Source organism: Tiliqua scincoides, chromosome 6 (assembly GCF_035046505.1).
Source record: "Tiliqua scincoides isolate rTilSci1 chromosome 6, rTilSci1.hap2, whole genome shotgun sequence".
Taxonomy (NCBI): domain Eukaryota; kingdom Metazoa; phylum Chordata; class Lepidosauria; order Squamata; family Scincidae; genus Tiliqua; species Tiliqua scincoides.
This window is the reverse complement of record NC_089826.1, coordinates 39,446,090-39,461,202: the sequence shown is the minus strand read 5'-3', so window position 1 is coordinate 39,461,202 and position 15,113 is coordinate 39,446,090. Positions and strand designations below refer to the sequence as shown.

General features: G+C 42.0%; 1 protein-coding gene across 1 annotated transcript in view; it reads left to right on the top strand.

The window, feature by feature from the left end:
• The window catches only part of RNF150 (ring finger protein 150), a 126,144-nt gene that overhangs the window by 74,600 nt on the left and 36,431 nt on the right, over window positions 1-15,113 (top strand). Inside the window, exon 2 of the mRNA XM_066632558.1 lies at window positions 12,143-12,393. Coding sequence (XP_066488655.1) covers window positions 12,143-12,393 — 251 coding nt within the window. The remainder of the gene's footprint in view (window positions 1-12,142; window positions 12,394-15,113) is intronic.

Genomic DNA, 15,113 nt, shown 5'->3' with positions numbered 1-15,113 from the left:
ATATAGAGTTTACTTCACACCATATGGATAGCCCAGATTTTTATTATTAAAATGGTTGTGAATCACATCTCATGCTTATCCAATCGTGATATATTGTGCTCAAGGATAGCTAATGAGACAGGCCAATTGTTTTACATGTTCAAGTGACCTCTCAACTTGACTGCTGTGCCATGCTGTATGTGGTGTTGCTTTGAAAATACCAGGTCCAGGGGCCTGATGCAAACCTTTAAACCACCTCCCCTGCCTACACTATAGTCCTGATTTGGATTGGAATCTCCCATACCCATGTGCCTTATTTTTTTTTCCAAAACAAAGTAAAAAAAATACAATGTGTTTAATATCATGTCTTATTTGACCTTTAAATTTGGGTCTTTGTGCAGCAGAAAAGGTTATGCCAGACTTATTTATAACTTTATCTTTGTTTACAGGCTTGTGCTGTGGTATACTTTGCTCTCAAGCAGTTCCCTATTGATGGTATATTGCAGCCATTGATACCTTCTTCTTGCAGTATGTTGAAATTAAAATTAATTCACTTATTTCAAACTGACCCGTCCTCTAAGTCCTCGAAATGTTGACTTACTGTAAATTCTACAACAGCACATGACACACCCAGGATGGTCCGTTGTCAAAATGCTTGATGCAGGTTCCATTCATATTTCTTCCCCAGTCCAGTCTCCCTGAAAGATTATCAGCAAAAAGAAGTGCCTTACTCATTCTGTGCTGTAGCATTAGGAGGGTGTGTTGCTTGGAGACCTGCAGTTTGGAGCTGAATATCAGGCATTTTGTTCCTGGCACTTTCTTACTGCTTTTTCTCATGTCTCAGGGTAAGACATCTTCCCGCTCTACAGGAACCATTGTTATCCACCTACTTAACAGTCTCTGTAGGTATGTTAAGCATTGCGGTGCTTCTTGTTGAAGAATATTATGCAAGGCTTTCTGTTAAAGGAAACCAAACATTTGTCATGAAGATCAGATACTAACTAGGAGCATCCTGGTCACTGTTTATTCCAACCTGCTAGAGTACTAGTAGGTTTGGCATGATATCTGCTGATAAGCTTCATTTCCTTTTCGCTTTTGTAGCAGATGTAATTTTAATACTTTTAATTTTAATTTTAAATTAAATTAAATTAAATTTTTAATTTAATTTAATACTTTTAATTTTAAGCAGATGTAATTTTAAGCACTAATATTTTAAGTTGGTGGGCTGCGACACGCTAATTGCCTAGATGCAATTGGGTATCTAGGCAATTCACTTATTTGGCCATTGAAAGTATGTGTGAGATTTCTTAAATGCTTCATTGAAGTAAGTTGGGGAAATGTGTAGGACTGATCAAATTTCAAATATTGTTTCAGTCTGCTTTTTAACGAAATGCTTACTCCCCCCCCATCTATCTATATAGCCTTGCATAGGATTTTTCACCTGCTTCAGGTGTAACTTCATGATCCCCTAAGGTCCCTGAAGCTTTCATAAATGCATTCTGTGAGGTGGGGGAGGGCTACAAGAAGAAAACCATTAACCCTCCCTCCTGTTGGTAGCAGAGCTGTGAAAAAAAAATGTTCACATCAGAGCTGAGTTACTCAGCTGGTCATGGCCACTCAGCCAGGAGATATAAGACAACAGCTCAGGAAAAGAGATGAGGTCTAGTCAAAGTAGGAGAGAGCAACCAACAAGTCTTTAAACTAGGGACTGAATTGGTAGCGGGCCCCCTTCTGATGGGGATAAACACATAAACCTATACCCACTGATACTGTACAGGTCTCGCTTGCATACCGTCACTCTGCCAACAGTTCCCTCACTGTGCATGCAGGGAAATGCTTTGTAAGCTTACTTAGGCCTTCCAAGATCGCAGTCAAAATCTGTACTTAAGAAAAGAGAAATTGGGGAGCAGAACTGCTGTGTGAAATTGCTGGATAAATAGTCCAAATAATCATGGATTCCAGGGATAATCAGAATTCAGGGTCTGCTTAGTCGTACAAGTTTAGAGAGGGGAATCTGTTAATATAGGTAGGAAGAAATGCTGCAGGGCAAAGACAAAATCTTAAGCAATGTGAAGTGGAAAAAGGTCCAAGGAATTAGCAATGTGTGACTTGAGCAGTAAATTCTGGAATTTCAAGATTATCAACAGATTTATAGCTGTGAGAGAGCCTAGTCCTATCCTCCCCTCCTCCACTGATGCAGTCACACAAAATGAGTGCACTGTATGGGGGGGATGGCAGAGCTTGGGAGGCTTTGGAGGGGAGGGAAATTATCCCTCCATAAACCTCCCACTTTGCAATAGGTCTCCTTGGACTCGCTCTGTAGCTGGCGCAGGTCTGAGAAGACAAAGGGGAGAGGGAGGCTTGCAAAACAGGGGATAGGATCCAGTGCATGCCATCAGCACTGGATCTATGCCTCCTGCAGCCTCCCTATCCCTGGTCCTCTCCCTAACCCAGTTTTGTCCTCTTCCTTCCCACCTCCACTGCTGCCTTACCTTTTCCACTGGACGCAGAAAATCTGGTGGCAGAGATGGAGAGCTGCCACCCCTTGTTGGCAGCCCTCTAAAAATGGCTGCCCCGCATTCTGTTGGCAGACATTTTGTGATAGTGGAAGTACCTTCTACTGTTGCAATGCACTCCAGCCAGTAGCCCAGTTCTGGATAGGGGAAAGAAATTGTGTTGCTTCCTTCTGCTGTTCTGTTCAAATTATGCTTGCTCAGATTCAAGCTTGGTTTGATAAACCCACAAATATGATTTATCTTTTGCTGTGTTTGATTACCAAGAAGAACTTTGTTTTCAGAGGCTTATATCTATGTGAATGCAAAAATTCCCTTGGAACTAAACCCTTGGAACTAAAGACTTTAAGGGCGCAATCCAACCCTTCACTTGGACCAGCACAAGTCCTTGCTCCAGCCAAGGAGGGACGCAAACGTGCAATAAAGCATGTTTGCGCCTCCTTGGGAGTCGGCTAGGGGACGGGCAGGCGGGGAGCAGGAGGCAGGGCTGGAATCCCAACCCCTGCTCCCAGGGAGATTGGAGTGGCTTCAAGCTGCTCCACTCTCTTCTGACTTGCACCATCTCAAGAGGTGGCACAAGTTTGAGGAGATCCTTAGGGGAAAGGGCACCTTGCCTGTGGCTGCACCACTTTTGGCCCCTATCCTGCACTAGATACAGCACAAGCCTCCTGGCTTGCCTTTTCCAGAGTAGGATAAGATTGCGCCCTAAATGTACGATTTCATGTTCTTAATTTCTACTCCTTCTTAGCTAATGTTAACTTACAACATCATGAGATGACCTAGCAGCTCCTTTGCTTTTTGTCTGGCAATTAAGCTTTGTTCTCCTCTACCCATTCAAATTAAGATAGCAAAATTCTATGTTTATTCATCTCTGAATTATCCAGGAAGGCAAAATGAAAACCACTGGTGACCCAAATATTTTGCGATAGCACAATCTATTAAAAGCTCATTTTTAACTGGGGTTTTAGAACTCCCATTATCACCCACATGACAAAGTTCAGATACATATTATCTGTGTTGGATATGGTTTATAATATGCCATTTGGTTCTCTTTTGGATGCATGTTTTACTATGGATTCAATCAGAGGCTTATTATATAAAGTTATGGTAATGTTGTCATATATAAAATGGCTGGTATTATCAGCTAATCTTCCACTGGCAATTGAGCTTTCATTTTATAGAAAGTATGAAGTCTGTTTAAGAGGCTATTGAAAGATAGTTTTAGGGTAACTCTACAACCCATGCTGTGTGGATCTTAAATCTGACCTGGCAGACCTCAGGCTGGAGTTTTGGTCATGTTAGACTGTAGTCCAGGGGTCTCCAAACTTTTTGGCCAGAGGGCTGCATCAAATATTCGGCGTCGTGTGGAGGGCTGGAAAAAAATTTAAATATAAAATTTAAATAAATAAATTAGAGATGGAACTTAGATGAGTGAATAAATGAATAAATGGATTCATTCATTCAACCTCTCTGGCCCTCAGACCACCCTCCAGACATAATCAGAGCACAGTTCTGGTCATGTTCAGTTGAGTGGGCCAGAGGCTTTCAGGGGACAAGAGGTTGGCCACAGACCGGAAAGAGACTTGCTGTGGGCTGCATCTGGCTGGGGTCTGGAGACCCCTGCTCTAGTATAATATACAGTATACTCTAGTATGTTATAGTATACTGTAACCCAAAAGCTGTGTTGCTCTTTCACTACCAGCAAATTCTAACCAAAATTTCCATATCTGCCATGCTAGATATACTTTATTGGGAGTAGAGAGAATTCTGAATGGATCTAGCTTCTATGGAGCTCTATTAACCTGTAGTTAAGAACTGAGAAAAAAATTCTTTAGGGATTTGTGAAATTAAAGCAGCATCTCAAAGTTTAAGGTTTAAGTGAAATCCAGTAAGGCTGTTTCATTAAAACTGTACATTGATTAGAAAAAACACAACTGACAGCTCTGAGTGACAGAGAAACACTCAGGACAGTATGCCAGAAATGGAAAAATAAATGTTTTGAATGCCAAAAAAAGCAGCATATGGACAGTGGTATCAGATAGAACAATTAATGCCTAGATGTTTAATAAAATTAATGATCTGATGAAAATAAATAAGATTAATTCCTGTTCTTCAATTTTGTCTGCTGATTGATTGATAAAAAATGTTTATTGGGGAAGATGGGCAAATCAAATGCAAAAATATAATTCTTCCACTGGATGCTTTCAACATCTGTTATATTTGTTGCAGTGTCTGCATATAGTTAAAGAAAGCCATTCAGTTCTGAGCTCTTTGGGACCTTGGCATGACTGACAATGATTACAGCAACATAAGAAATTTCTTTGGCATTCCTGCACAGCAATAAACACTGGCTTAGACTGTGCTGCATTCAAAGGTTCACAGTCAGGTGTATCTTGTTTGTGTCTGGTCTGAATTTTGAAAGAAGTCCTAATTACCATTCAAACAGGTTCAGTAGAAGTTTGTAGCATTCACCTAGTATCCAAACCAAATTCCCATTATAATTGCTTCAGCTTGTAGACAGCCATTAAACTGCTAGTTAAAAAACAAAAAAAAGATATCCACTGACTTTAATTTAATAATTAACCTATTAAATTGTTAGTGCTCCTGCAGCAGAATGCGGTTCTTGACCACAGAAAAGAATCACAGGCTGAATTAATGTTTTCAATAAGATATCACCATTCAAAAATTGTTCCTATAAATGCACTGGCTCCCCTATTTATAGACTTCTAAATTACAGATGGCTGTGTTGGCAGGAGCAGTACATCCTTTGTGGTGCTTTCACACAGAGGTGATAGTGCTGGGCCTTTGAGATACGTACATTCTGACTTCTGGTCAGACCTCCAGAATGGAATTGGTTGTATGTTGAGAGCTTAGTGTGTATGCCCTCTTGTCATAGCAGTCTTTGCACAGATTGTATATACAGGTGCAACCTATTTATCCACGGATTTTTTTATCTGCGGATTTGTCTCAACGCGAATGGGGTGGGGGAACCGTAAGTCATACACACCTTTGCCTCCTTTGCCCTACACTGGCATCTCGCTCCATTTCCAGGCAGCCCAAAACACTGCAAAAAGGCTCTGCCTTGCCCAGGCAAGGAGATAGCCCTGGAGCCTTGGAAGAGGTTCCCCTTGCAAAGGAACAGTAACACTCCTGGAGCCCCTGAGCCAGCAAAGAGTTTAGCACAAGAGGGGAAGGGGGCCTGAAAATCTCTGTAGCCAGAACACTTGCAGCAAGGTGGAACTCGCGTGTGCTCGTGCTCGTGCTCATGCTCGCTCGCGCGCTCTCTCTCTCTCTCTCTCTCTCTCTCTCACTCACTCACTCACTCACACAGGGGCAGATGTGGTAGCAACAGAGGGGATTGCTTTAAAAAAACCCAGGGAGTGTTTGCCAAATTCCCCCCCCCCCTGAGATGGTGCAGGCAATCACCAACACAAGCGACCCCTCCCATGGTGCAGGCAATCACACAAGCAAGCCTTCCCACCAAGCAAAGCATGAGATATAGACTACAATCCTCTCCACACTTTCCTGGGAGTAAGCCCCATTGACTACAATGGGGCTTACTTCTGAGTAGAAATGCATAGGGCTGGATTCTTAAAAGATCAGCATCCCTTGTGAAAGAAGCCGGGCAGCTGGCAACAGGGAAGGCTGAGTATGGAGGGGAAGGGATTGATAACAGCTGCCTTAGTTTTCTTCCATTCGGAAGTGTCAGGCTGCAGTGTATTTATGTAACTCTTATGGAATTTAGCACAACACGTTTTTGTTAATCGCGCCGAGTCACGAAACAGAACTAATGCAGATAAATAGGCTCCACCTGTAGACTCAAAAGTTAGTAGTGACTATATTGGCAATTGAGATAAGGGAACATGCTTTCTGAAGTGGTGTGCCAAATGCCATTCCCCCTGTGTGGCAGCATGCAAACCTCCACTTTCCTTCTCCTTTTTCTCCTTTTCCTGATCTCTAGATTCAAAATGAAAGACACTCTGTATCCTGATTTAGAAATACTCTAGCACCGCTTCCTCTCTTGCACACTTCTTCTGCATCTTTCCTTTCTCATCCATGGAGCAGGAGGAGTGGTAAAGAGATGCAGGCATCTCTATCCATCTGAGGTAATTTTCCTTAGGGCCCAATCCTATTCAGCTTTCCAGCACTTATGCAGCTGTGCCAATAGGGCATGCACTGCATCCTGTGGTGGGGAGGGGACAGTCATGGAGATTTCCTCAAGGTAAGGGAACGCTTGTTCCCTTACCTTGTGGCTGCGTCGGCACCAGAAAGTTGGATAGCATTGGGCCCTTAGTTGGATTCATGGACCAACTACTCCTGAGGAAAAGGAAGGATGGTTTTTAAAAGGAAATAAAACCACCCAATAAGAAATGCCATTGAAAGGAGAATCCCATATTGCATATCCTCCGACATTTCATAGATGAGAATGGGGGACGCTCTTGCTTGTTTGTTACAGCTTTATTCTCAAACTGAAGACCACTGATTCCTCCATGCATTGCTGAAAATTCTTCTCCACCTACCATTTTAGGGTTCTAAATAGCTGGAAAACAATTATGAATAGGGGTAGACCATCAGGGAAACCTTGTAAACTAAGATCCTGCTGTAGGTTTTCTTGCCTTTGGAAGTTAGATGGGTGATTACAAGAGACTTTCCATGCTGGCATCTTGATTGTGGAAATCCCTCCCCAGATATAGTTACTGAGCACGGCTATCCTTGTGCCAGGGTAAACCTGTTCATTTGGTCATTTTGGTAAATAGTATTTTATATCTTTTTAATGGTTGCTCATTGAGACTGTGTTATGGGCTTAAGACTCCAGGCTGCATTGCTTTTAACTTGTTTTGGCATTGGATATTCTGTTTTATATTGAGTTATTAGCTGCTCTGAAGACTCAGTATGGTAGAAAGGTTGGAAAGAAATATTTTAAATGAATGAACTGAAAGAAAGATATTTTTCCTTGTCTGTCTGTCCGACTGTTAATAAAAAGGAATGGGCACCCAAGTTGAGTCGTGAGAGCACTGATTTTTCATGACTCATGGTGATTCAAGACATGGATGTGACATCCATGTCACTGACCTGGCCCCGACTTGCAACTCTGGGACAGTGACTCAAAAAAAGTCATGATTCAAATAAACTCAAGTCCCAGCTCGCTTTTGGATGTTCTTGCCTTTTTTTTGCTATGCATGGCTCATGCTATGACTCATTTCTCATAAAGACTCGTACTCAAGTCAAAATGACTCTAAAAAAGGCTCAGGATGGGTCACAACAACCACTTGTTATGACTTGTGAGCAAGTTGAATCAAGGGGCTGCGGAGACTCACTATTTGACTCATGACTCGATTTGTGACTCAACTCATGACTCAGCGCAGTGACTTCAGCATATCCCTGTTTATAGAAAAGAAAGGTACCCTGTGCAAGCACTGTTACTTACCCTTGGGGTGTCACTACGTCCGTGACGCTTTCATGGCAGACTATGAAGGTTTCCCGTTGCCTTCCCCAGTCATGTTACCTATTAATAAATCACAAATAAATATGTGTGAAAATGTTCTGTTCATAGGCCAGTATGGTTTGTATCCAAGGCAACTCTTGTTGAATCTTGTACTTTAAGAAGATGGTTTAAGAAGACTGCCATGCTTTTCAAATGATTCACTTAAATCTCTCTATTACTCTGTCAATTAGTACCTTCAGGAATTAAATGAAGGAATTTTTTGCATTATGTCAGAAGTATAACATTTCGTTCACAGAGTCATCTATGACATCACAGAGCAAGAAATGAAATAGTCTCCTGATCCTTATGCAAGGCTACTAAAACCTATTCAGCAATATGTTTGGTTCTCTACTTTTTTAAACTTGCATTGCAACTGTTATTGAATGCAGCATTTGTAGTATTGAAATGGAGGTATGATCATTTTTAAGGTGGAGCATCCACATACAGTATTTTTTTAATACATCTTTGTCCTCGACCAGCTGAAGTTTGTGGAACTTGAGTTTTGTACTTAGCTTGTTCCATTTGTTTTAACCCATTTTTGCCCAGCCCACAGGTGTACACATTGGTTCCTGTTGCATATATGCAACGTTGGGCAGAAATGGTTTAATAGGACTTGGAACACAACTAATTAGACCAGAGTCAGGGCTGATATCTATTGGTTAGTGCAGTCCAAGCATTGTGTAAGATATTGGTCTTCCATTGTCAATGTAATGTCAAAAAGTATAGAACAAAACCACTAGCCCAGTGAAATCATGCAAAGCAAGAAGTTCACTCATGTGCAAAACAATCCACAGGTTGTGTGTTGGAAGAAAAAGTAAAGGAAAATCCTTTTTTAAAAATGCTTACAGAAAAATCCTGAAAATGCTATAAAGCTGCAATACTATATACACTTACCAGGGACTAAGAGCCCAATCCTGTGGGCTAGTAACCGCTGGCGCTGGAGCCCAGCACCAGCACTAAGTGTTGTAAACGTGCCATAAAGCATGTTTATGGCACCAAGGGAGGAGAGTGCCAGCGCCAGAAGGATGTCAGCTGGCAGCAAGTGGCACCACCACCTGATAGTGTGACTGTTCAGGGTGGGAAGGGGCAGGGGTAGGGGAACTGCAGAACAGGAGGAGGGGGGTGGGATCCTATCCTCCATTGGGCTGAAAAGCCCAACACGGAATTTTTCAAGTCTATGCCAGCAAAATAGTCGTCACAGAATCAAGTAGTCCCATTGCGGGGCCTGTGTACTACTCGGGAGAAGGGACTGAATGTCCCCTTTCCTCCAAGGAGACCTCTGGTGGCCTCTGCAGGGCTAGTGGATACAGCAGTCGCCATTTTGGCCCTGCTGCACCTGGCAGTGCTGGTGGCCATAGGATTGGGCTGTATTTCTCATTGAACTCAGTGGGACTTCTGAATAGGTAGCATAGGACTGTGCTGTAGGACTGATACTGGGTGGTGTGATTTGAGTCTGTTTTAAGCAATGAGCTGAAAGTTTCCAGTCAGATTGTTAATGCAGAACAATAAGAGGTCATCATTGGCCCTCGCTTTATTTATATTTATGACACTGGTTGTTGTTAAAATGTGGAAAACTCTACCTTATCTATAGGTTTTACTTTCATTTTTGTTAGTATTTATATTTAAGCTGTATAATGGGGAAAGGTTAAATTTGGGGGGGGGGGTCTTAATTTTTATAAATGTGAAATTAAAAATGACTGTTGTGAAATGAATCACCTAAAGGTCACTGGCATATCTCTGATTTTTGAGCTAAAACAGAAGGAACATAAAAGTCTTGGCAAGTTAACAGGTTTCAGTTTCCTCCCCTCAACCCTGTTTGCAAATTGTTTCTATCATGTTTTATTGTTAAGTTATAAAGAAAAATGGAAAGATCAAATGTTTGGTGAAAGGGAAAAAAAATAAAAAAACTTACCCATTCATTGCAGTTTTGACACTTTTGATTCATGATTCAGTGTGATTCATTCTGTCAGCTGCTTAAAAATTCAGAGCAAACTGCATTAATGTCATCCAGAAATAGAAAAGTTAAAAAAAATGGATGTAAGAAGAAAATGACCTGAGAATGTATTGTTACTGCAGAAGGCTTAGCCAAGATTTACAAAAGTTAACAGTGTATGTTCTTAACACCTGCATACTGTTTGATCTTAAATAATTTTAAATACAAATGGTCAGATATGAATATACTGTGGCACTTGTGAGCTGGGAGTCAGCCCCCACCCCCTGCTGTTCAAATAGGCTCAGCTAGTGGGAGGCCTTTCTTGGGGTAATTGAATCTTGAAACTAACAAACATTTTAATAGGGGATGGAATGTAAGCATAGGCCCCTGTTTAGTTTCCTTTCCCTTCATTTGGGAGTTTGAATTTAATTCGATTGGTGAGGCTTCCCATGTGTTGGAGGGAAGACAAGCGAAGAAACATTGGTTTATCTTCCTTGGAGTGTTTTCTTGCAAGTTGAGTGGGAGGTCGGACCATTGCCCATATGGTTCCATGCTGTCTAAACAGCACTTGGTTTTCTTGGTACCACAAAGGATGCTGGAAGTTGAACCTGGAACCCTCTGTATTCAAGGCAGTTGCCCTACCTGGTATACCTCACCTAGAACATACATGGAACACACTCTATCCTTCGCCCTGACTGACAGAAAAGAAGAAGCCCAAGCCAGAAAGATTGTGCTATCTATCAACTCCTGAAGATAATTACCTAAGACAACTCTGTTTTTAAAAAAGTCTTTCGTAACTCCTTTTTGTTGTTTTAATATTTGCATTGTCAAACCACCTTAAGTGCTTTGGCAGAAAGATGGTATATAAATACAATAAATAAACCTCATCTCCATTTTTAAAGAGCATAAGGGAAGCTAGAAGAGACTCGTAGTTCAGAAACTGTTATTCACACAGCAAATCTGTTAGAGCAGCGTTTGTCCTCTGCTGTGCCACTTTGCATGGTCCTCCTATTGGAAACACCAGTGGAAGTAACTGGTGATGACACTGGGAGGCCAGGTGCAATGTAACAAACAGCAGTAAGAGGCTCAGAATGAATGGGAGAACTTTTTCAAGCATGGAATCTCCTTCCACTGTTTGTTGCATCATGGCTGGTCTCGCTGCCAGGTGGCAGATTCCAGGGGTCCTGTGCATACCCCCAGACACTACCTCAATTACCACTGGTGGTCCCTGTACCACTGGCTGAGAAATGCTGTGTTAAGAGTGATACATTGTGTTTTTGTTTACACCACACATACTAGCTATGACAATATGGCAGATCTTTGAATTCCTATTATATTCCATTCTCACCTTAGCTCAGTGGTTCCCAAACTTGCTGGGGCTGCGATGCCTCCGGAACCAGGAAGTGAATAATGATGACGCAAAGCATGTCATGCTGTGATGTCACTGCCAGCAACGTGATATCTCCTCACTACCTCACATCTGCCCAAGGCAAAAGGGCTCTCTGAACCTCCTCTGTCCAAGATCTCTCCTGAGGTGCATCAATCTCTCCTCATGCACCTCAGTTTCTCAGATCTGTTTTACCTGTATGCTGGCTTGAGCAGGGAACCCACAGCAATGGTGCATATTGGGAGAGCTCTGGCAGGACCTTGAGTTGCTGTATATCCTGTTGAAGGGGACTGCTTCTAAAAAGATAGCTTCCCCTCCCCCCCATGCCTGAATGAGTGGGTACCTAATAGCAGGAGAGTGCTGTGGAGGTGCTGCTAAGGAACTTGGTGATGCTAAAGAGATTTTTGCCTACTGTCTTCAGGAAGCAGCTGAGGTGCATAATAAGGAGAGAGTGGGAGCTGTGTTGGAGCCACGTGGGAAGCCTCAGGTGGCCACATTAAGCCATCACATTGTCAGATATCTGTCTCTGTTTATAGATTGGCTCTGAGTTTGAACCTTTTCTTCTTCAGGTGCTGGAATGGTGGTACTGCTTGTTCCAGTGGAAACAAAACCCCCTTTGAGTTCCATTGGGTTAACCCCAAGAAGCAACATAATTACCCAATAGAATACTGGGAATGCTTCTATTTTATTGCCAGAACACCTTTCTAGCTGTATTATATTTTCCATCCTCTTAAAACTATCCTGCTTTTCCATTCTGCTTTTTCTTGGTTTTTTGTTTGTTTTGTGTTTTTGTGTGTGTGTGTTCTTTTGTGTTTAATAGTTCTTTTACCATTTCAATCTGACAGGTGTAGACGATGTTGTAGCAATAATGATCCCTGAGCCAAAGGGAAAGGAAATAGTGAGCCTGCTGGAGCGGAATATTACTGTGATGATGTACATAACACTTGGAACCCGGAACCTGCAGAAGTATGTCAGCCGTACCTCGGTAGTGTTTGTCTCCATCTCCTTCATTGTGCTGATGATCATCTCCCTGGCATGGCTAGTCTTCTACTATATCCAGAGGTTCAGATATGCAAATGCCAGAGACAGAAACCAGGTAAGTTGCTTTGCAGATGGACACCATGCCTTGTATTGTTTTAAATTTGTTTTAAAAGTCTTAGTATAATCTTTATTTTTCTAAATGGGAACTTATAATGTACAGTTCAGTGCTATGATGCTCAAGGGGAGAAAGGATAGGTTAAAAATGCAAAAATACATACTATATCAATGAAATCAAACAAAAACTCTGCAGCCACCAAGAAAACAAAGCCAGAAAGCACATAAAAAGGCCTATTTAAATTAACAAGTATTAACATTATCTTGGCTGTTTAAACAGGCTGTATTTGATTAAAGTTAGCAGAAAACTGGTTTTGTAATTAGGGGATGTTATCAATGAAAGCCCATTCTTAAGTGGTCATCAACCTTAAAATTGGGCCATAGCTTAGTGGTAGAGTGCAGACTTCATATGCAGAAGGTTCCAGGGTTGAAATCTCCAGGGCTGAAAAATGATAGCATTTGAAACTCTGGAACGTTGTTGCTTGTTACTGTAGATCAGCCCCCTCCAAACCCTGGCCCACTGGCCAGATCTGGGGTTTGGGTGAATGCTTCCATCCCATGACCAGCTGGCATGCTGCAGCTCAACATGTCCCCAAGTTGGGATGACACAGCGTTTTAGGCAATCACATCTGCCCAGAAATTTGGGTGCAGTGCCCACTGGGGCATTGCACCATAGATGCAGTGTCCTCTTGATCTGGGAACATGTCGAGCCACAGTGCACTGGAACAGTAAGCGCAAGTCATGCCAGGGAAGGCATTCCCAGCATGCAGTGGTTTCCAGTTTGGAGACTGTCGCTGTAGACAATATGGATCAACGGTCTGATTCAGTATAAGGCAGTTTCATATGTCATAGATTACAGGATCCTAGAAAGATCTTTCTGAGCTTAATGAGCAAGAAAGTGTATATGGGAAAAGATGCACCCTTGAGTATCTCCTGCACAGACTGTAAAGAGCTTTAAAAGTAAGCACAAGCACCTTGAACTTAGCCCATAAGACAACAGTCCAATCATGTGAGATTAATGTTCTCTGTTCCTTGCAGGTAATACTAGAAATAATACATGCCCCATTGTAAAACAATTGCAGCTTCTCAACAAACCTTCAAGGGCAGCCCTACACAGAGCATACAGAGTAGCATCATCAGAAGGTTTCCACAGCATGTAAACAGTGCACCCTTTCTTCTGGGAAGGGACATTGGTTCATCAGTTGAAGCTGGGGAAAAACATGCCTCTGCCTTAACTTGCATCAAACCCCACCCTGCCTGCTTTTAAAGAAACTGAACATTGAACTTGCTATTTCGTAAGGCTTTTAAATTGACTAGCTTTAATTGTGACTTTGATATGGCTGCCCTTTTAGTTTCTATCATTTATTTAATTTTACTGTTTCTCTGATTTTAAATAATTTTTTTTTACCATCTTATGAGACCTTGGATTCTGAAAGACAAGATATAAATATTTAAAATAAAGAAATGTGCAGGAGGAATCCTGGATTCAGCAGCACACCAAAACAATGAATGTGACCTTTCTGGGGAATGTCACGGCATTTATGAAAGGCATTTCCACCACTCCACTGTTCCTAGGACTGTCCATCTTGAACAGCTCAGTCCACTTGCAGTGTATATACAGGTGGGGCCTCCGTATCCGTGGCTCTGACTTAACGCAGGTCTCTGGAACCTATGTTGAACCAGACTCTGGCCCCACCTGGACACTCTGAAGGGACTGGAGCTGTGCTCCAGTCCCCTCCGGAGGTCTTTCAGGAGTCTGGAGAGGCGGCATATGTCCGCCCACTGTATTGGTGCTTTTAAGTCAGGGTCTGGTCAGTGCATAGATAGCAGATCACTTGGGAAGCAGATCACTTGGGAACCATAACCTGTGTTATAGCCCCAGTCAGGTCTTAATATGTGTACACATAACAAACTGTGTGCTGTGCAGCAGGCTTTGATACTTCTCTTCACCTCCTTTTTTGTTTTGTTTCAGGAACAATAATGTCATGAGAACTAAAATCTCAGTGTTTAATTAAAATGAGAAAAACAAATACAAAATAAACGATAAAAGATTTTTAACTAACCTTTACTATTCATATTTACTTTTCTTGGATATTTAATAGCTAGCAGGAGCCATTGTTTATTTTTAAAAAGCTTTCGTAAGGACACATTTCAGAAGCAACTTTGTAATAGTTCTGGTGCCTGATTTGCTGTACACGAGCTGGCATCCTTTGATGTATATTAAAGCAATAATCCTTTATCTCTTCAGCTCTTGCCTTCTTCCTCTTATTAAGCACAAACTGTGAGGGAAATGGTACAAAAGGTAAAATGCTGTTTTGCAAGATGGATGTGGCAGACATATTGTAATCCCAAACTAAATGTTTGTTTTGCTACCTCCCCCTGAGGAGCCAAATGAAGCAGTGCTTGGATAGGGGGCAGAGTGGACCTGCCTCTCCCTGGTTTTTTTGTGACATGCCCACATGGCTGCTGTTCTAAAAGAGTACTTGGGGAAGGCTAGTTGGAGATGGTCCCAGGTTCAGTCTCTGGCATTTTTCCAGATAGGGTTAGGAAAAACCCCTCCCTGAATGAAGAATCTCTGCCAGTCAGTGGAGGCAATACTGAATCAATGGTCCAATATAAGGCAGATTCCTATGCTTAACCTCCCCTTATTAAAATCTGGAATGGTGGTATGAGAAACAAGAAACCAAATGGAAACAGATGGGCAAAGAATGATTCATATTC